The following is a 21,635-nucleotide window of genomic DNA, read 5'->3' as shown; positions in this document are numbered from 1 at the left end:
GGTTTACGTTACGCATACAGGCTTTTCCTTAAACAATTATTTTAAAACCTTAGCTATCATGCAAAAAAATTATCAATAATTAAAGGTTAAAAGGATACAAAACTTATACACCTGCTTAAAATAGAGTTTTAACACATTTTTATTTTTATTTCACATATTAACTGAAATCACATTAGTTTTGAAACCAGCAACTACTTTAAAAAAAAAAAAAGGCAATAGGCAATTCCTACTCTATTTTAAGCAAATAGCATTTCACAGTACTGTTTTGTGTAAGATGCAGTTCTAATTAAACAGGAAAGTTGTATGAAAATAAAACAGCAGACTAAATCCATGCTGTAAAACCAGGGGCCTACAGAAATTATTAAATAATAAATCCACAGCACAATTGATTCTGAGTTGCTAGCTCAGCACCTAAGCTTCCCTGCTTATGCTGACAACCAAAGAATGCCCATCACCATTTCCATGAAGTACGCATTTTAGACAATTGAATTTAAAAACCTTTATTGTTTAGCCTCCATCTGACATGCAGCTGCAAGAGGAAGTTCTCTCTGAAATGGAGCTCACTACAAATGGTACTTTAACTTGAACTTGATATGTCTATTTCTAAGATTACCAAACCAGGAGCTGTCCATGCATAACTTCTTTAAGATGCCCTACTTTTTTTTTTTTTTTTAAAGGAAAGCTATGAACAATAAAAGTGTTCAAAAAGTGATATTGAAAAGGACTGCTGTCCTTTAGTAAGTCCTCCAAAAAGTATACACAGGTCAAATGCAACTATCATTCCACAGTGGCACGTTTAACTTCCATGATGAGCCAGTCTTATTAGCACTGTATGACTAACTTTATTTTCAGTCTTCATGGTTTGTCCTGTGATTTTGCTTTCACTGGTCTCACGCCCACTTCTTTCTTACAGTACATTAAACAGCATGTGCATTGATGCAGTTTCAAGAATTGTACTTTGTACTCACCCAGCAGAGGGAAAAGGGAAAAGGAAAGACATACATTTTAAGAATTGTACAGGTAGGATATGGCTTCTGTATATGATATGCAGAAACTCTACAAAAATTAAAATCACTTATATAATACACATACAGCATCATTTAAAGCAAGGTCAGCTATCCCCAACATGCATAAAATCTAGGTCAATTTTCTAAATAAACACTAGATAAAATATTGTTCTGGAAAAGACAAATATTCCCAGTCACTCAGACATATTTTGTGAAATTAGACACTCCTCAGAATATGGTACTTTTTTTCAATACGCACCAAATTTCTTCTCTCAACTGCAGTGCACTCTCCCTAACAGACCCAGGAATGTATCTGTTCTGAGCAGTTACAGGAATGCTCGTGGTCCCATTCAAAAGAAAAGAAAAAAAAGAAAAGAAAAAAAAAAACAATTTGCCCAAACCTGAATGTGAATTAACTTCTTTTCTGGTGTTTACAGTCACAGCAAAACACTGTCAGACCGTGGCTTAAAACTACCAAGCTGATCTGGCTACCAGTAAGGTGACTATTTGTTTCCTGACAAACAATGCTGTGACATGCAATGAAACAATATAGAAAGAACAAGGGAAGTTTCCTTAGCTAAATATTTCATCCAGGAAGCAGGAAACAAGTTTATTTTCTCTTCCAGGAACTGAAAGGTATTTTGGTTAAACCAACACTACCCAATGACAAGTTTCTCCATTTTTTCTTAATCCATTTTTACACTTTGACAACATCACTCTGCAGTACCTGTATTTCGTTATTGCTTCTGTTTAAAGCAAGTACCCCTAAAATTGAATTGATTTTTTAATTTTTAACATTTGTAATAAATCCTTCTCAAACAATCATAATAAATGTCTTTAATCGTCAGCAGCTAATACTATAAAGCAGCTTAAAAATAACTTTTTTTTATAAATAAGAAAAACTCAAAACAGAAGACTAATACTGAACGAAAAGACCATTTTTCTAGTTATTAACTGAACAGTCTTAAGTAATTAATGAGTGTCTAGTTGTGTTTCTTTCATGCTAATACCATTTAAATATTTTCATGGGAATAGAATACAGAATTTCTATATCTTGTTCCATGAGAACTCACAGAATAGTATCAACTTTATTTTCCAAATTTTAATCTGTGAAGAATATGAACTTATTTTAAATGTAAACTGAAATATTCTGCATGGAAAAATTAAAGTACTTTATTTGGAGAAAAATTAACATATCCTATGTATGGCTTTCCCTTTAATTCTTGCCACTCATTCTTTTTTAAATAAAGTATAATACATTATTACAAATAGCCTTCAAATTCAATTTCACAATGGGTTCAATAGAGAGTTTTGTTATTCAGGTCTAAAATAGAATTCTGCATCAGATGTGTAGCATTGCTTCTTCAAACATGCAAATATTTTGATATGTTTCTTTCACATGCCTACAAGATTAAAAAATATTATTTCTTGCATTACTCTTCTTTTACTTGATTGTTAAGAGATTTTTCACATGAATACATAAGCTAAAATTAGGGCTGCTGAAATATGAGTATTTTCAGATGCGGAAGACTGAAGACTAGTTTTAGTAAAAACTAAAATCCAAGGATTTTTTGTTTTCTTGTGGTTTTGTTTGTTAGTTTTTTTTGCTTATTAAGGAAAGACAAAAATTGATAATTTTGGATGCTTTCATTGTTTTCTGCTCTCTATGAGATGTGGTTAACAAGACTTTTTCAGATACCCGAGGCTTCATAAGTTTAACAAAAAAAAAAAAAAATCTCAGAAAAAATAGCTGCCTCTATATTAATGATTTTGAAAATTTGATGAAAGGAAGTTTTTGGCCAAAAGACTACTCTTATTCCCTCTCTAAGGGAATAACTTCCTAAATTATAACAGAAAAAAAATCAAAGATTATTGTAAGGCAGCATGAAAAACAAAACAATTTAAACCACTCAGTAACTATTCATAGTGGCTTTAAATGCAAAAAAATTATTCCAATCCAAGAAGAAAAACAACTAAAATCAACAACTGGTGATTGCAACTGTTTGTGTGTATTTGGTCATTCAGGATAAAAGCCCAAAGAAGGGAAATGTGTTACACAATTTTAGCAGACAAAAAATGGAACAAAATGTAAAGAAGTCAGCTAATCATTTCTGTATTAGCCATTAGGAGGTATAAAATACTGCTGATTTTTAATGCATTTTAATGCATTTTTTTTTTTCCTCTGAAATAACTGTTGTTAAAATAAATTTTTAACTGTTGTTAAAATAAATGTTGTCTGCCATTGTAAGGTATTGCATTTACCACTCAGGAAATGAAGGCAGAATTAACTGCAATCAAACAGAAATGCCATTACAGGAGTTTCAGTTTTTTGAAATCTTCATTCTATCAGTTGCAAAATGATAAATGACTTGATAGCCTTAAAAGAATCTACTATTTCAACAGCCTAGGACATTTTCAAGAGCCTTATGGACTGGAATAACCACCTCTAAGCATGACAACTTCTTGCCTCTTCATATCCTTGTACCATACTCGAGTGTAGGGATTCAAGCCAGCAACTCCGTTTTCTTGTTATAGTGGGATTGACTGACTGTCATACCTCTGATTGATGTGTAATCTCTGATCTGATTTTAAATAATAGGCATAAATATAAAAATAAATTCATACAATGTAAAACTAAAATATGAAAATGTAAGAATGTAAAGGAACTCATTCATCACTGCCAGAAACTAGGTTATGCAATGACATGCAGGAGGACATGAATACCATTTATAAGACTTGAGAAGCTTTGAGAAACAGATAAACACAGAGATAAAGAAATCAAATTATTGTATTTCTACAATACATAAAAAACTAATAAGGCATCATTAACTCTTGAGTTTTCATGCTTAAATAGTGAGTAGGTACAAAAGTCTGCTAATTAAACAGATAAAGATAGCACAAGTTATTACTACACTTTTTACTACTATTTCCGATATTATTGCATCACAGGCCTCCAAAAAGCTTAGGTTAACATGATGAAATATTCGGCTGTGATGAGCTACCCTCAGCTGGTCACCATCTCCCCACAAAGCTGATCTCTCACTTCTCCTCCTCAGGGAGAAAGGGATTGAAAGTAAGATGAAAATCTCATCACAGGAAAATCCTACTTGACTTGGGGAAGAATAATTTCATTTATTGTCCATCAATAACAGAGTAGGTAGAGAACGACAAAATGAAAAATTCTTGCCTTCTGCCCCAAGACAGACAGGAAATGGGAGTTCGTGGTGCTTCATCTCTGCCACTCCATATTCCTCGATGTTTTAAAAGCTCAGCAATAAAAAATGGGTAGGGCAGGAGATGGGCACTGGGAGCTGATCATTACCAGACTGAGTATTAGCCCTCTTCTGGCAGTAGCTGAGTGATTGCTTTTGCATCACTTGTGGGTTTTGGTTGTTGAGGGTTTTTTTGGCAAGGTTTATTTTGAATTTAGTTTACAGAATACAAATGCATCTACAAAAAGGTTCCAACTTCTACTCAAATTTTTTCTTTTAATTTGCCATTAACTTTGTTGAAAATCATACTTTATAATACAGATTTAATATACAACAAACAAAATTATATATACACAATGATTAACATTACATTGAAAAAGCTTGCTTAGCATAATTTGCTTCAAAGCCAAAGAAAATTGAAACAGGAATTTTTTTACATGATGTTTTTCATCATTCCTCAACTAACTTTTTCTTATGGTACTCTGCCTTTCTTCTGCTTACTTAGAATACATTTTGATTGGATTTAATTCCATTTAAATTCATAGCTAAACCCAAGTATGGGCATTTTATTCACTCTGTATTCAGATTATCTTGAGTAATGTTCAATAAACAAGATTCACAAGATCCTACAGGAATAAAATAAATTTTCAAATCACATTTGGTGGAAAGGTCTTAAAAAGTGCTTATTCTAACAAACTCTCTACAAAAAGTAATATTGAGAGTTTCTCCTGAATATCTTATTGTGCAACAATCTCATGTTATTATCTTTCACAGGCAGTAAGCCTTCTACCTACTACTAAAAACAAATTCCAGTGTTTTAGTTAATAAGTGTGTTTATTCTGTAATAATCATAATTGGCAAAATTATCTCCATTCTACACTTCTAAAAAAAAAAAAAAAAAGAAAGAAAAAGCAACTCAAAGATACTGAAACAAAGATACATGACAAAAAGTAGAACTGCATATCTCTTAAAACTTAGTTCCATTTTCTAGCACTGGAGACGGTCTGACTTACTACAATGTGAATCTGTACATTACACTGTAGACTTTTTCCACTAATTTGCAACATTTATTCACTTTTATACAAAATGACTTGATTCACATAGAGTCTTGGGAAGGGTATCATAAGCCTCCAATCAACTGAATATCTGCTGATTAAGTGAATGACTACAGAGTGTCTATACTCAAAGATGTTAGCAATTTTTTACTGTACAGATCAGGAATATTGTTCCTTCACAATTTGAGCAATGTGATGCCAAAAAATAAGATCTTTAAAATATCAGTGTATTCCATAAATACATTTCTCTATACACTAGACAGCAAAATGGCTGAACAGAAAAACTGAATAAAAATTCTGTATTCCAAGTTGCCATGTCATTTTCTAAATGCATCAAAACTCCCATCAAGCCATGTTCCTTCCTAATTCTACTGTAGATTGTACAGCAGAAAATGCTTTTGATGTTGTTACTGTAGCTAGTCAAAGATATTGTGTTCAATATTTGTTAATTTTTACGGCAAATAATATTTGGAAGTATTTTGTCCTTATTTTCAGTCCTACTTTACAAAGGACTTGAGTTTCCAGACTCCACTGTAGAAGACCAAAATTAAAGCTGCCTACAATACTAGGGTTCATCTACTCACCTCTTTTCAAATATCATATTAAACACTGAGTATCACTTCCACATGAGTTCCAATAAAAACCCATAATCCAAACACTACATACCGACAGAGTTTATTCCTGTGCCCCAACAGTTTTACAACAGTGCAGGTGCTGACCTCTGTGTACAACATTAGGCAAAAATACCCAATCTGCAGGCACTGCGCAGAGGCAGTCACTATGAAACAGGAACAAATATTTCAAAGAGTAACACGACCTGACAGTAAATATCTTCTACCACTTTACGTGGTATTTTCCTCTTAGGCCTGTGCTATGTGCGAGGGACATCTGTGAACGCACACACAAACCTAGTACAATACTGGCTGCTGCTATCACAACCAGCTGAAAAGCATCAAACAGCAGTAATTACAAACCAGACTACAGTTGATCAAAAACTACAGGATCCCTATTCATAATAACTGAAGTCACACAGCTGGACACGTCACGCCTTCTTCATTTTGAAAATGTAGATAAAAGAGAAAGCCTACACTAAAAATGCATCTTTTTTTCAGTCAATTAACAATAATCTATATGCTATTTATTATGAAAAGAGATGTCTAATTTATTATGAAACTAACTATTTAACTCTAGTTTAAGTTTAATTTGCCTGACTACAAGAAGCCATTTTATGTGATCACCAGACTCAATGGAAGGAAAGACTGATGACTGCTTGAGGGCCAGAATTAAGATGTTCTATTTGAAATTTGTGATTTCTTCACATAATCATTGCACATAGAAATTCATTTTGTTATATTAATTTGAACTAGGAACATCTGTCTTTTTCTTCTAAATAATACATGACATATGTATTATTTAGAAATAAAAGAAGTCATTCTTCACTAAATTAATGGCTAAGATCAGCAGCCTTTGTGCTATTAAAACCAACTACGACTACAGCTTAAATGAAATACATGCCTGTAAGCACCTCATCACCTTGCATTCTTAGTAGCAGAAAAAGTCAATTGAAATAAACAAAGACATGAACACAAGTACTTAAACTAGTTTAATAATTTTAATCCAACTAGATGCATATAATTTTGTAAATGTTGTATGAAATGACTGATTCCTTGTCTTTCTTTAAAATGTCTTACGAAGTTTGTATATTTTGTTTCTTTGATTATCTTAGTTTATAATAATTCCTACATATTTTGCTTAAAAAGACAGTCAATATGGCTGTTCCTTGCTGAAAACTGCTGTTAACATATGTTGGAAGTGATACCAGTGATGGAGTTCAGTGGCTGAGAAAGCTTCAAGGGCAGGTTACAAAATGAGATTTCAGTACTAAGACATCAGGATTACAGTTTTGGGAGCGAAACTCACTCCTCAGAGTCTGACACCTAAACTCCCCAAAAAGCACACAGGTTAGCCGGCTCTGACTCCCGATGGTTTCATCTGTGTTAAGGAACTATAGTTTTGATTCAGCTGACTCTCAGGACAGAAAGGACTGGATCTTTCAATTGCAGCTGCTCCTTGGACCATCATAAAGAAAATGTTAAGTGTTGCAAAGGTTGCTATTCCTGAACTATAAAATGTTAGACAGTGCCAGAGGAAAAGCAACGTCTAAGTCTAGCTATCTATCACAGGTAGAACCAAGGGGACATTTGCAATTACCTGCCATGAGTCTAACGTTTTCTTAATTTTCATAGACACCAGAAGTAATGACTTCTGCCTTTCCTGAGACTCTTCTACAAAAAATGTATCACTCAATAGAAGCTACTCAGCAGAATGATCATATGCTTTGAGTAGCAGAACTTCAACAACATGGATTTCCCTTCTGTTACTAAAGATACAACCTTTCATAAGTACTCATAAGCAACAAATACGTTTTATTTCTTTTAACGAGTAGAAATAAAAATAATCAGAAATTATTTCTAGATAAATGTTTTACTGCCTGGATAAGCTCATCCTCTTCAAGATACCTTAAAGCTAGGAACTCAATCTGAAATTTAAGTCCTATATGATAAAAATTCAGAGTTGTATATGTGGGTGTATGTATATACACACATATACACAGTCATAGCTATATAGAAGCATTTATATAAAAACAAGAGAAAAGTGCCAAGCTACACAATGCATAAAAGAGCAGACGATGCACAAGGTGCTCCCTCTCTCTCTCTCTCTCCAAGACAGATGTTTCAGAACAGCAGAACAACAGCTGTGCCCTCCCTTCACATTCCAGGCTCTAAATGAACATGGAAGGTACCCAGACCTTTCACCTGGCTCCAGCAGATGCTACCAACCCAGTGCACTTTCACAAGAATCACATTCACTTACATTAATTAATAGTCTTACAATCTGATAAAAATCTTTTCGAACAGAATGATTACAAATCAAATCGAGGAGGAAGCTGTTGTGTTTGATGTTGAAATTTTCAACTGTACAACAGCAGAGATGACAACAGACCTGTAATACTACAGGCTCACTTAAACTTTATCCATGCAGCCTGTCTGGGTAAGAGGATTTTGCAAAAGGCTCATTAGCATTTTCAACATCATGTCTTTTAAGGTTGATCAGAGAGAGAGCAGTGGGAGTTAAAACACAATGTTCCCAATGTGCTGGAACTCACAGCTTCACTCCTACTGTAAAAGCAACAGCAATAGTAGTGCAATTATGGGAAAACTGAACACTATTCGGGATGTTATCGCCTTATGAAAAATGGCAATACAGCAGAGAGCTTACATTATCTTATTATTAAATGTATTATATATTCACAGTATGTGTCATGTGTTAGTATATAGAACTCTCTCCTGGCATCTCATACATTTAAAGAATAATTTCAGAAAGATCTTGCATAAAGCAAATGACAACATGATAAGCAGTTAGAGTATTTTTATTTTTTTAACGTTGTCAAGCAAGTAGATGATTAATAAGTTTGAAAATAATGCTCAACATTTTTTGCCAAGACAACACAAATTTGTTTCAAGCAATTTCTTATACTGCTTTCTTCTGTTATTTCACATTGCAGTCTTTAGTACGAATCCTACTCTGCTTTTTCTAGAATGTACATAAAATTGTTGTGCATTTCAAGAATATGTAGTACAACCTTGAAGAAAACATAACATGAGCACAAATCACTGAGAGAACAAGCTAGTATCTCCATTTCCATCTAAAGTTAGGCCTGTTTTATTTTTTAAAAAATCCATCAATATTTAACATTCCCTATTACATAATGTTGATATCCATACCCTCTAAACTGTACCTAAAATGGGATTTTAGCAGCAGAATTTTACCTATAAGTACAACAGTAGAATTTACAGAATACATAAGTACTTCTGTGAGACCAGTAGGGAAAAATAAATTATTCTGTATATAAATACACTGAGAAAGATATTCAGGCTTTCTCCCACTGTACACTACATCGTCTCTCAATTAGAGACACTGGTTACAACATCTTTTCCCATCTTCAACTGTTCACCAGTTGATAATCAAGTCACACCCATGTAACTATAGCAATTTAATATAGGAAGAATATTGTAGTACTGCAAGATCATTCCTTTTAAAAGTTTTCATTCAGAATCCTAAAAGGAAAACCTCATCAGCTCTGAGGTATTCTTTAGGAAGGATGAGACTAGGGAGAAATGTTGGAAAGGTCCAACCAGAAACTCAGCTGGAAGCAGCGAAGTAGGAGAGGAGCATGACGATGTCTGGTCCAAAGCCCTCTTAAATCCAAGAAAAGGGAAGATGATCATTTTATACTAATATTTTTATACTGATATTTGTTTCCGCAGAAATCCCTGCCCACAATTTGGACGCTATCACAAAAAGCAATAGTAATATCTAATAGTTCATAATAACTACCATTCTATAATAACTAATTCCGAAATAACTAACCATTCATCAGAATGGTTTAAAGACTTAAACTAGTGTAAATTTTAATGGACTCTATACTTCAAAATATAATACAGATAGATAATAAAAATGAAAACAAAGCTTCACAATAATTACTATCTTTATTTTTAAAGTACTCCTTACACTAAATAGCTCCCGTTAAAATCACATCTACTAATATATGAACTCCTATTTAGGGTTGAAAAAACAAGTTACAAAATTTACGATTTTACTAGCCTTATAAATTGATTTCAGCCATTATTGTAAGACACATAATTCACTAAAGGTGATGGAATGCTTATTTGGTTAGATAGCTAATGTATCCCTGAAGAATAAAAGCCATAGTAATAAGTCATTTTGCTGTAAAGGTATTATAGACAGCAAAAGAACATTTTGTCAACTTCAGGAAATAAGAGAACTATTAAGAATTATTTAAAGCTTCATAAAGCACCAGAAAAATGTGCAACTGTCAGTAGGGGCAGGCATTAATCTTTCCATCCCCTTGAACACATTTCTAATATATTGTGCTTAAGTTTACCAGATGTGCAGCTTCATGCATTGACTGGGTGTTAAAGTGCTGAGGAACAAGTGAGCCCTTTAAATGAATAAATATACTTCAAGATAAAGGCTCAGTTAAACAAACACCAATATCAAAGATGAAGAGTTGCAGGAGAAAAGTGTCTGACTGCCTATCATATTAAATCTCAACTATCTTAATAGATTTTCATATTAAAAATATTCCCACACTCCCATTTAGTTATAAAGAGAGGAGTTAGTGTCAACTTCAAAATCACTCATGCAAGTGAAAAAAAAGAAGTCCTACAGCAATACACAACAAACACTTTTATCATTCAATTTCTTTCACTTCAAGGAGAATTCTCCAATGTTGAAATTATAAAAAGAAACAGATTGAAAAGGTTAGAGTAACATACAGTCCCTACTAAATCAGACTGTCCAAACTTTGCATGAATAAGACTTGCTGATCTGTTGAATTCATTATTTTTCCATGAGCATCACATATTTACAGAATTGAGTGTTATTAAGCATGTTTAAATACCAAATTTCATTTGTACTTCATTACAAGAGGATTGCTTAAATGCAACGAAATGATACTTCTCTGAAGTACCACCATGTAGGTGACGTTCCCCACATAACAGTTTCCTTCTACCTTTGCCTGAGAGAGCATCTTTAAATTACAGCCTCATTCTTAGAGCATGCAGATCAAGTGACAACTGCAAAACAATGATTCCAAATGCAAAGTTGCTATTAAAAATATTAATCTAGATTTTGAATTAATTTATCTGATCAGTGTATCTGGCATCAAATCAGCAATTAATCTTTAAAGGAAAGTGGATTTCTTATTATATACATTTTTATTTTAATATATTTTTTTTTAATGCCAGCAGAACTTACCAGTACACTGTCCTCCATTTGTGGGATCTCCATAATATCCTGGCATGCATGTCTCACATTGTTTTCCTGTTGTTAAGTTTTTACACTGATCACAAACATTACTGTTGATACAGGTGCTGTGGCCATTACACTGGCAAGCTAGAATACAACATTTACAAATCCATTAGTATATTGCTCTTTGGAATAAAATCATTCTTACATTGTTACAAAATGCAGAAAAATGTAAATCCAATGAGTTTAATCCTGACTAATCATCAGCACATATATATTTTATTATATATAGTTGATAATAGGGTGACTTTGAGCTTAAGGCTTGTTAGAAAGTTTATTGGCGTGACTGAATCCAGCCTATATAGCTTTAAAATGCTGCATAGCCCCTTAGAAAACCTGCTAAGAGTCCACAAATCACTCACTGATACCATACCTACACGCAATCTTTTATGAAGTATCTGAAATGCTACTGCAGTGGAGAAAATCAAATTACTCATTACCGTATTCACTGGTGAGAGAAGGCATACATAAAAAATTAAACACCTATCATCTTATTTTTAACAGTTCTGGTCCTTTCATTGGCTTTGGCACACTAGGAGATATTTTTTTTAAGGCATCAGAACCACTTCAGACATCTCTAGTATCTACACAGTGTGACTTTGGTGAAAGTAGAAGAAACTGGAATCTTACATAAATATTTTATGTTTGACCCTGAAAGCCTAATTAAGCTCTTTGACAAGCAATAACAATGAAGACCACTGATCTTCTAACACCACACTCCTCCCATGTTCCAGTGCCCCACAGACTCTCAGAAAGCACCAATCGCTACTGCAAGCAAAACCATAACATGAATTCTGCTGGAACCAATCAATCCCACTGTTAGGCCTTGGCTGAAAGCAAGACAATCTCTCTGCAGTGAGACCTCCAACTCATGGCACTCAGCAGATTAGCAATGTGTCAATTACCAAAGCTTATCAAGTGTCAGATTATGTCTAACTTGCCAATCCCCTACTGGTGAGGAGTCAGTAGACTCAGCAGAGGGCAGCTATCTCAGTAAGATCATTTCTGTTTACTCTTTTTGTAATTTGGATTTTTAATCTAAATGTCACATTGACTGGTGTTTTGGCTAGAAGTAAAAGTGGCTCTCACTGCATGCCTTAAAAGTTTTTGGAGTTGTTTTAGAATTACAGTCGTTGCCAGGCTTGGCTCAGGAACTGTTCAACCTCAAAGTTCGGAATCTCTTCTTCTGTAGCCATGGCTATAAAATCTTGTAAACAAGTATCCAGTATTTCTGTAATACTGGAAAATAAGAGTGGGTGTTTTTCGTTTGTTGTTTGTTTTTTTGTTTGCTAAATCTCTTAAGAAATTATAATTTTTTTTACCTTCCAAAGAATGCTGAATTTAGACAACTTTGTAGTGCCTTTCTGCACACAGTCTAGTATTCTACACACTTTACTGCCTTCTCAGAAAAAGAAAATACTATGAATTGCAGCTCTATTTTGCATGAGTTCTGTTTGTATTTCTCACACACTGAATGACTTAAAGTAAGACTTATAAATAAATAAATAGATTGCAAGCCAATGAGCCTAAAAGTAAAAAAAAGAGCACAGTTTTTTGCTTGTTTTCAAATCAAATCTATACAAATGCCTTTGGAAAAAAAAACTGAAGTACCCAGAGGAGCAAACACAGCTGCATGTACCAAAGCCTTTGATTTCAAAGAAGCCCCAGCTTCCATATTTACCAGCAGTAGGAATACAGACCGGAAAAGTAACACTATAGTAAAATTGTACCATTTATTCTAAAAATAAAATAAAAAATAAAGTCATCTTTTAAAAAATCATTTATTGCAGGTTACCCCTGGAAGTCTGTCCAGCTCTGCGTGCTTTCCAGCTACCTGCACTACTCCTGCCCTTGTGTGGCCATATCAGTTCAACCTCCACTGTCTTAAAGCACTTGATATCTTTTCCAATGAACTTCAAGTACTACAGTCAGATCAACATGGCTTAAATTCAGTGTTCCGATATTATAAAAGCACTACACAATTTAGTCTCAAGGTCTAAAAGGTAACTGGAAGCACTGCTCAGACACTCACGATCCTGCAGTGCTTTCCCACAGCCAGCTGAAGCTCAGTGTGAGCAGCTGAGATGCAGGAGGCTCATGCTCCTGGCCATCAGCAGTTGCTTATAGATGATTTCTTAGCTAGAACAGCATAAAAGCTGAAGCAAATTCATACGCTGAATTTCCAATGGGGGAAGGATGGAATCGGTGAGAAATAATTTGCAATTAAATTGTAATTTTGATTAAGTCGTGTATTTTACACACAAATCTGTACAAAACCAAGCAAATTTGCATGCTCTAGACAGAGACAAAATAGACAAATTAATTAGGGAGCATTTTGGAAAACCATCCATCCCATAAACATATTATTTGTATTCCACCAAATAAATACATTCATTTAGTGTGTCTAAACAGAGAAACTTAATTTCTGTTCAGAAATGTTACTCAAAAAAAAAAAAAAAAAAAAAATCTAAAGAAAATTGGACAATAAATCAGCAGACCTTACCTGGACACTGGATAAAAGACCATTCATAGCTTTTTTCTTTGGGGCAAAGAGTGGCATCAAGCACCATTTCAGTAGAATGCATGCCAACAGGTTTCATCGGACCTCTCGATGATCCTTCCAAACATTGACCTTTTCCAGTGTTGCTGGGATCATTGCACCACCCACAGCCAGGCTGTTCCAAACACTGTCCACAGGTCCTCAGTCCAGAGCAGTTTTGAGCTTTTTTAGATGAAACACAGTATTAATGTAAGAGAAGTTTTGTTTGTTTGCTTTTCTGTTTCTGTGTTCTTTTTATCACAGAATCACAGAATTGTAGGGGTTGGAAGGGACCTCCAGAGATCATCGAGTCCAACCCCCCTGCCAAAGCAGGTTCCCTACACCAGGTTTATGTTTTCCTTTGCTTTGTTGTTGTTTGGTTTTGTTTTGTTAAACTAGATGCTAGGATTATACAACATTTCAGGAATAAATAATTTTGCATTTCTACTTTCTGGCACAAATTCAACTATTTCAGTAAAATTTATCAGTATGTTTCCATGTTTAGTCTAAACATGGAAGATCACAGAATATACTATAGATGGTCATTATACCACAAAGCAACAAAGATAATGACACAGAAGAGCAAAATTTCACATCTTCATCCAAATTCAAATCTTATGTTAAATATATATTTTGTGTTTATTATTAACATATATCATAGAATGCAAATATACTAAACATACTCATGTAGACTGCACAGATAGAAATACTTTAGACTTCAAGACCAATTTATTATTCTATTTAGACCAATAGAAATACTTTAGACTTCAAGAAAAGGCCAATAATAAAAGAGGAAAAAAAAACTGTGGTAATTCAAATTCAAACCAAAATTTTATTTTCAGTTGAAAAACTGAAAAGAACTAAATAAATTAATGATTTTAGAAAAACATGATATTTGAAGATTTTTTTTTTTTTCATTGAAATTCCATATGTCGTCCAAGGGTGTTCTACTGTCAGCTATTCAGTCAAAGATCATAGCGGGCAGAAAATACGGGAAGTGTGGAATGCAACTTTTCGGCAAACAAATATTAAAATGACCAAACATCAACAATTACATGGCATTCTTTATTTTCCTTCCAAAATACGAAAATTCAGTCTCACTGATATGAACGGATAATTTTTAAAATGCGTATGCTTGTGTGAAATCTCTTTTCAATCCAGAACAAACATCCCAAAACTCATAAATCGTTAAACAAAATAAAAGAGAATGAGGTTTTTGTCCATCTGGCTGGCTTTGTTGCTTAGTTGTTTTTTTTTACTTGGGATAGTAGGGCAGGAAGTGGAGGTGTTTGGTTTTAAAGATAATAATTCGCATCTTATTCTTCCAGTAGAAACACTACTCTTTGACAAGAGAATCCACTTAATGTTTCATTACCTCAGCAGCAATAAGAATAAATCTAACTAATAGAATTTTCAAGTTAAAATCTAGTCTGAAAGAGAGTCTGAATCATGTTTCAGTTATACAGTAATCTTCTTGTTTAATGCTTTAGACTGAAAAAAAATAAATCAGCCTATGAACATAGAGTCCTGTTTTTCTTTCATTTATTGAATAGAAAACATATTCTGATACAAAACTCATAATAATGATCTGGCATATATCAAATTCCATTTGGCTTACTTAACATTAAGTTTTACAGACTTGACACAAAAAAAAAAAAGACAAATAAATAAAAAACATTTTCTTTTGTATTCCTCAAAGAACCTGCATGATGTGCAAATACTACAGAAACACAACAGAATTACAAGTTTGGACTGACATAATGTATGCCACATCTAAAAGTTAAGCATTACTCATGTGCTATTCTGTCTACTTTATCCCTAAATTTTCAATCACGCTTTGTTTTGCCACAATTCACCATCCACATTTTCTAAGTTGTAAAACTAAGTTTTTTAAGGACAGAAAAAAAAAGCTTAATCTTTAGTTACAGTATCATTAATACACACGTATATGGGACAAGAAATTAAGTGATCCTATTTCTTTATTCTTAGACTAAATGAGGGCTGATGGCTAGGGTTAGAGGACAAAGCCCTATTTCGAGTCCATGCCGAACTTGAATTAACAACTAAATTCTACTAAACATGAAAATTTACCAGAACAGGTCAACATTGCACTGGATCAATACATTTTATGAATATTATGAATTATTATGCTGTTGTCTCAAAACAGTAATACAGGCTCTGCAAGTTCCACTTTGCTTGGATAGTTTCATTTGAAAGAAAAATTTGCCTGTATTACTTTCCACATTCAGTGGTCAGCTTCTCGAGTCCTGTACATTAAGGTCAAGTCCCACTGTGCTGAAGTCCTTCGCATGTGGGCAATATTTTAATCAAGTTATTAAGGACAGTAATTAGTGAAAATAATAAGAACCAGACTTCTGTAGGAAGATGTTTGAGGATTTTTTTTCAAATCAATCTTGACTGAGACAAGAATCTAAAGCACCAAACACATCGCTCATGCATCTACATGAAATATGGCACAGATGCATGATGGCACTTCTTGGTGTTCAACTTAACAAGGTACAGTCATCACAGACTTGTTAAAAAAAAAAAAAAAAGTAGCATCAGTTAATAGTACACTGAAAGGTACATTGAATAGGTCTCTTTCTCTCCTAGAGAGGCAGTGAATTGATTTCTGATGAAATGTGTTTCCAAAAGGGATGTTTGGAGAATACCTTTGCTGCTTGACAAAGTAAGAAATCTTAAGGATGATGTGAGCCATCTTGTACATTTGCAGACTTGACCCTATCTCATCACATCAGGAAAAAGTTTTCTGCACCTCCTTTCATCTGCCTGAACTCTTTATACTTCTATGGAGAGGACAAGTAATTTGCAAGAGTCTATAATCATCATTTGCAAATTAGAATGTAATGAAGACTAAGACCATTTCTTTTACCATGGTTACAGTATTCTCAAGACTATTATCATCATTATTATATCACTGTTTTATCTTTGCACAGTAGGAAAATTGACTATTTTGACTCTACAAACAAAATACAATAGAATTTCAGTTCACCTCCCTTATTTAGTAACTGGATGTCATACCTAAGGTCTATAATATTAGGTCTCCAATTTTACCAGTATTTTGTTCCAACTCATGGACATCATCTCACACAATACAGCTAGTCATCAAAAAAAAAAAAAAGAGATTTTTTTTTCTTTATTTGAAAGCAATAAGCACTTTTCACCTCTTTCAAAAGATTAAATATGTTTCATCTTAAGATAGACACAAATATTTCACCTGTATCTAGAAATACATAATACTGCCTGCTGAAATTAGTAACTAAATGAAGTCATTATGTGAATTTGTTTTTAATTCTAGTGAAAGTGTTCAATTCTATTCAAACAGGTATACTTCCGAGTGGAAAAAATTACATCATTATATTTAATAGGATTACTGTTCATTAAGGTACTCACGGGAGCATGTTGCAGTTTGCCATTCTAGACACTGTCCATACGGGAAGGAAATTATATAGGCATTTGAATCAACACATCGCTTTGTACTGCTGCACCACATACATTCCATACCATTACTTGTACAATTGGAACATGTTGTTCTCAGGGAGCATGGCTTTTTGCAGGGCCTTGCATTCTGGTTGGGACTAACTAGAAAGAACAAAAAATAGTGATTTTGAACAAAAGTTCAACGTCTCAGCTAAAATACCAGATTCATATATTCATATATATATTCATATAAATTCAATATATGTATAGTACATACATATGTAGTATGTATGTAGTAGCTACATACATTGTAGCTACTTTCCACTGAAAATGTTATTGACAGTGAAAAAATAAGCATTAAAAGGAAATCTAAAGAGTTTTGTGTGCTTAACCGCACAGCTATGAAGAAATATATGGGACAATCAGAGAATAAATGCATTAATTTGAAGTATAATATGTAGAGGGTAAGGGTCTAGCATCATCTTTTGATTAAAAAGGAGTTATAGTTCTCATTAGTGAGTGAAGGGTAAAAACAAGAATCAGCTGTAAGAAATTCTGATAAAGCAAGGTTAAAATAAACTACCTTTAAACAAAGAAATTTTGAGTAAGTAACCCCCAGAGAAAAAATTGCAATATGAGTAGGTGTTGAAAGTGCCAGAGTCCAGCTTCTAATCACATAGAATATTTAGGGTTCTGTGCAGGAGCCTACTCATGACATCCCTGAGCAATTGTGACTGTAGGCATTAACGTTGGTTACCAACTTATCTACTGGGACTCCAAAGAAATGGAATGCACTGAGAAAGCTTCCCAGCTTTCCAAGCTCCTTGGATAGGCAGTAATGGGGGTCATCTTACTGAAGGATGTCAGTCAACCCCTTTTCATCTTTCTCAAAGTATTGAGAACTGACTGAAGTGACTATCTGTTGTAGAATTTTTTAGATAGAAACAAACCTAACGGGGAACAAAACAGTTAGATCATGAAAATGTTCAGGAACGTTCAGTAATGTTCAAAAAGACGAGTTGTTTTTAGCTTCATCAGCTTTGTTGAACATCATCACAGACTCTTAATGCTACTGTTCCCGTTGACACTGACTACTAATTCAGAGCCAACTTATAAGACTTTTGGTGTTATGTAGACTAAGCTATGTACACAACTTTACAAATAAATATTTGCTGCTTTAGGAATATTATTCATTTTCTCAATTAAAGCTTCATACTTTTCAAAAAGTAAAAGTAAAATTTTGATTTGTAATTGCTTAATCCAAATTGGCAATAATCCCTTTTAGCCAAGTGAAAATCCAGACAGCTTGCTAATCATTACAGTAACAATAACTGAGTACAAAAGATTGCTTACCGACAGGTTTTTCACAGACAAGACCATCTGCCATTGCAGTGCATGGATTTGCCTTCAGACCTGCCACCTCTGCTCTTTCTAGATATGCACAGAAGCCAGAGTCATTTGGCTCTCCAGGAAGCCATTGCAGAGTTGTGTTTGTAAAAGGAGACATGTCATCCCATCCCCAGTAGGAGATGTTGATCTTGCGTAAACCTACCCAAGGTGAAATTTTCTGTGAAGAATAATGAAACAAATCAGAGGTAATTAGTTAAATACTCACTAATAACATTCAATAAAAAATTATAAGCCTAGCTGAATACTCAAAACTATTTTGTCCAGTGGATACTCTTAGCAATTGCCAAGTCAACATAGATGATAAAACAAAGGAGTTAGTACTTCATAGAAATCAAAGGAAAAAGCAGGACAAATATCCTCTAAAATTTGTACTGCTGATATTGATCAATATCAACATCAGAGAGAGATGAAAGGGATACATCCATTATTCCAATGCCAGTAAGTACACACTGAATATACCTTTGTTTTTGATTTCTATCCTACAAACAACCATAATAAGCATTAGTTCTCAAAAAATATTTAAGATGCATCAGTAACATTAAATCACAAATTTTGTTCACTATCATTTCATCTTATTTGTACAACTACAAAATCACAGAATCAGAATCACAGAATTGTAGGGGTTGCAAGGGACCTCCAGGGATCATCGTGTCCAACCCCCCAATTAACTAGAAAGAAGCAGGAAAAAGGCCTTTGCTCCGAGATAAATCTATAAAACATTCTTATTCCTATCACTTCAAAATCTCAAGATACTGAAAGCAAACATTTTTCCTCATGTAGTCTTTGTCCACAGGTGGTTATCAACAACCTCCATTTAAATATAGGGAAGAGTTATAGAGAGACCATGGTCTGCAACACTTGTGGTGAGTTAGTACCACACAACCATCTGTACCAGACAAAGGGCAGATGTTGTTAGCGCCAAAGAAAATATGTTGATCTACTCATGAATTCAGTTCTCAACTGATGTAATTTACAGACCAAAGTAGGTAAAACACCACAATATACCTAAAGGTAAACTGCCTTGGTTTCAGATCTATGTGTTATTTCACAAATGAATCAAGAGTCATTGCCGTTGTGTCTCAGTTCTTTCATCTATCATCTCACATCTTTCTTCAGCCACTCAGGTTTAATCTTTCAGACACCTTAAATCTATACCTGATCAGAGCATTCTTCAACTCTTTCCTCTGCCTCATTAGCAGCATCTGAAAAACGAAGGGTCATAAATTTTCCTTCAGAAAAATCAGGAGGAATATGATTAGTATTCCTCACCTTCCTAAGTTATGTACCCTGTATCCTCTCCCTCTTCTTCCCTATCAGTTTGAAACATGATCAAATAAAAACTGCTAAGCATCTAACAGACTTGCAGATGCAAGAACAGACTTAAACTAGAAAATGAGTAAGAAATGTTCTATTCCACAAGGAATGATGCATGCTTAGAAACACTCAAACAGCAGCAGGAAAATTCAGCAAAAATTCCACCCTCTGCTCTCCTGTCTCACTTCTCTATTGGCTTCATAACTTCACTGCTTCCCAGCTGACCAACATTTCAAGTGTCTGAGTGCTTCCAGGTTTCAGGTACTGGAAAGAGGGTGGTGATGCATACCATTGGGCATCTGGAAGGTGACAAAAGATAAGTCTTGTATTTGTTATTTAATCGCCCAGATTGCTCTAGATGTATGCGGTCCATATGCATCAAAAAACTGTAGGTACTTATGCATGGCTTTAGATATTCCTCTCTAGAACGCACCCAGGCTTGTACAGAATATGTCAAGGCTGTAGATAAGATATTCTGCTGACAAACAGACCTAAAATAACTTTAAATGCCTACTTTGGGGCTGAAAGATTCTAGCCAAAAGAACACATTCAATACATTACTGACAATTTTGGTTACACTGCCAAGTAATTAAGCCCTAGCATCAGTTCAATGAAAACAGAGATCCTAGTCCAGCTATGGTGAAAAACATGTCAGGCCAATAATGAAAACTGAGAGGGAGAAGTGACATTTGGAGGGAAATTCTTCTATTGAGTAAGAATGCATCAAAACCCTTTAAGTGATGATAAAGTCATCAGGAGGATCAGGAAGGCCAGAGCAGCTACAGGAGATTAAAGCAACATCCCCAAAAACATGAAAGACTTCAAACAAAAATAATGCATATCATACAGCTGTTGCCTTCATTCCTAACAGCAGCAGTATCTGGACAACCTACAGCCATTGTGCCAGATATCTCAAATTCCATATGTACCATCTTTGGCTCTTCTGCAACACGTTTAAATACAGGCCTGGCACCGATTAGCATGCTATCGAACGCATATCAAAGCCCTGCAGACTCACTTGTGTGGCTTTGGGCATGTAGTTAGGATGATGGCTGAAAAATAGGCCAGCCAAATGCTCCAAGGACATGCTTAAAGCATATATTGAATTGTGCGGCAATGATTCCATGATGTGGTGGACTACAGTCAAAAACTGCTAGAGACAGCAGAGTTAATGTGCTGATAACATCAAGCAAAAATGACTGTTGCTGTGTAGTCAAAGCCAACAGAAAAATGCAAACAGTGTATAAAAAATTCAGAATTTTCACGGTCACCCATTGCCATAACCAGTGTGCTGTGACAAACTAATTTCAACTTAATTGTCCTGTTTGCCTTAATAATGTATTTTTCAACCAACTTAAAGAAATTATCTTAATTGGAAAAAAAATAGCATTTAAAATAAGTGGTTTATATTTTTATACATTAACTATGAACATGCTTATTTGAAGTCCTCACTTCCTTAATACATGAGCTTTATTACCTGGTAAAACTGTTTTGCATAAACTAACCATTTGCTCTGACTCATAATCTTAATTTCAATTCTTCTAATCAAGATTCACAACTGCATCTAAGGAAGGAACTTCCACTTACAACTCTAAATTTTTCTTTACTTTAAAAGCCACTAAAGAATTACAAACTATGGTTATTTTCTCAAGCAAAAATCTGTCATTACTTTGGACATTAGCACTGAGCATTTTGTTCTCTTGCTGTAAAATCATAAAGAAGCTAAAAGCTATTTTTCATCTACATGATAACACATCCACAAAAA

General features: G+C 34.2%; 1 protein-coding gene across 1 annotated transcript in view; it reads right to left on the bottom strand.

Moving 5' to 3' along the window:
- ATRNL1 (attractin like 1) overlaps nucleotides 1-21,635 on the bottom strand; it is a gene marked incomplete at both ends in the record, with an annotated part of 422,440 nt that overhangs the window by 292,200 nt on the left and 108,605 nt on the right. Inside the window, 4 exons of the mRNA XM_079535698.1 lie at nucleotides 11,116-11,253; nucleotides 13,670-13,888; nucleotides 17,120-17,308; nucleotides 18,500-18,713. Of these exons, the coding sequence (XP_079391824.1) occupies nucleotides 11,116-11,253; nucleotides 13,670-13,888; nucleotides 17,120-17,308; nucleotides 18,500-18,713 (760 nt within the window). The remainder of the gene's footprint in view (nucleotides 1-11,115; nucleotides 11,254-13,669; nucleotides 13,889-17,119; nucleotides 17,309-18,499; nucleotides 18,714-21,635) is intronic.

Source organism: Tetrao urogallus (genome assembly GCF_951394365.1).
Source record: "Tetrao urogallus genome assembly, chromosome: 5".
NCBI classification, from domain to species: domain Eukaryota; kingdom Metazoa; phylum Chordata; class Aves; order Galliformes; family Phasianidae; genus Tetrao; species Tetrao urogallus.
Note: the sequence above shows the minus strand (reverse complement) of the source record. Positions and strands in the feature narration are given on the sequence as shown.